Here is a 1,007-nt window from a genome sequence, read left to right on the forward strand (position 1 = left end):
TGAACGTCGAGTTTCCAAAGAGACGCAAATGACGCGCTTTTCTGCGAGGAACTAACCAGACGAAGGGTCTTCCATTCATTCTTTTGACACATACTCTCAGAGACAACACAAACCTCCAAATATCTACAGAAATATCTACAAAAAGACATCTACAAATATATATGCATATATATATGTATGTATATTTGTACTTGTACGCATTTAGTATATATATGCATACATATATGGAGGACCACTGTGTTTGGGCTTCCATTGTGAGCGTGTGGAGTTGCATGCAAGAGCAGAGGGAAGTTGAGTTGTTGGTGCGTCCGCCTTCTGTGCGGGATGAGAGGGATTTGAGATGTCTTGATTTGCAGGTGTTGGCTTCCGGTTTTTCTGTAGGCAATCTTTTCGACATCTACCTCAAGCCGTATTTCATGGAAGCGTATCGCCCTGTTCGCAAGGGAGATCTTTTCCTTGTTCGCGGCGGCTTCCGTCCTGTAGAATTCAAGGAAAGTCTCAAAATAGTGTGAAGTCGCCAAACAAAGTTCCGCTTCGTCTTTTTCCTCTCCACCTCTGCAGCATCGGCTAGATTCACCCTTCTCTGTACTCACTACGCACTCTTGTCAACCCAAACCTACACCTCTATACATATTCACCCGCATGCATGTACGTACACTTTGATATACGTAGGAGTCTGTCTTGGTGTGAATTGGAGTTTGTGAGGATCTGCTGACGGAGGCGCATGAGATGGTATCTTCTCCCTCTTGGAGTGCGTTGGCCATTGCATTTGGAGAGGGAATTGTGAAGAGAACGCTGTCCACATGTGATGAGCGACGGTCTCTGTCTGTCTCTCTTCGCCAGGCGACAGAATCCGAAAGCGCTTGCGCGAAGCTTTGTTGTAGACGCTCACATACCGACCAACATGTAGATACATACATATCTGTAGATATGTAGATGTGTGTCTGCGTCTGTGTGCGTTGAACATGGATAGGACTGAGAATCTGTGTCGAGGAACTGCTGAGAAG

General features: G+C 45.8%; 1 protein-coding gene across 1 annotated transcript in view; it reads left to right on the forward strand.

Annotated features, from left to right (window-relative positions):
* Nucleotides 1-1,007, forward strand: part of TGME49_324300 (transitional endoplasmic reticulum ATPase, putative) — a gene marked incomplete at both ends in the record, with an annotated part of 2,641 nt that extends 1,634 nt beyond the window's left edge. Inside the window, 2 exons of the mRNA XM_018783069.1 lie at nucleotides 292-508; nucleotides 929-1,007. Coding sequence (XP_018634717.1) covers nucleotides 292-508; nucleotides 929-1,007 — 296 coding nt within the window. The remainder of the gene's footprint in view (nucleotides 1-291; nucleotides 509-928) is intronic.

The sequence above is a fragment of the Toxoplasma gondii genome (assembly GCF_000006565.2).
Source record: "Toxoplasma gondii ME49 unplaced genomic scaffold asmbl.1459, whole genome shotgun sequence".
NCBI lineage: Eukaryota > Apicomplexa > Conoidasida > Eucoccidiorida > Sarcocystidae > Toxoplasma > Toxoplasma gondii.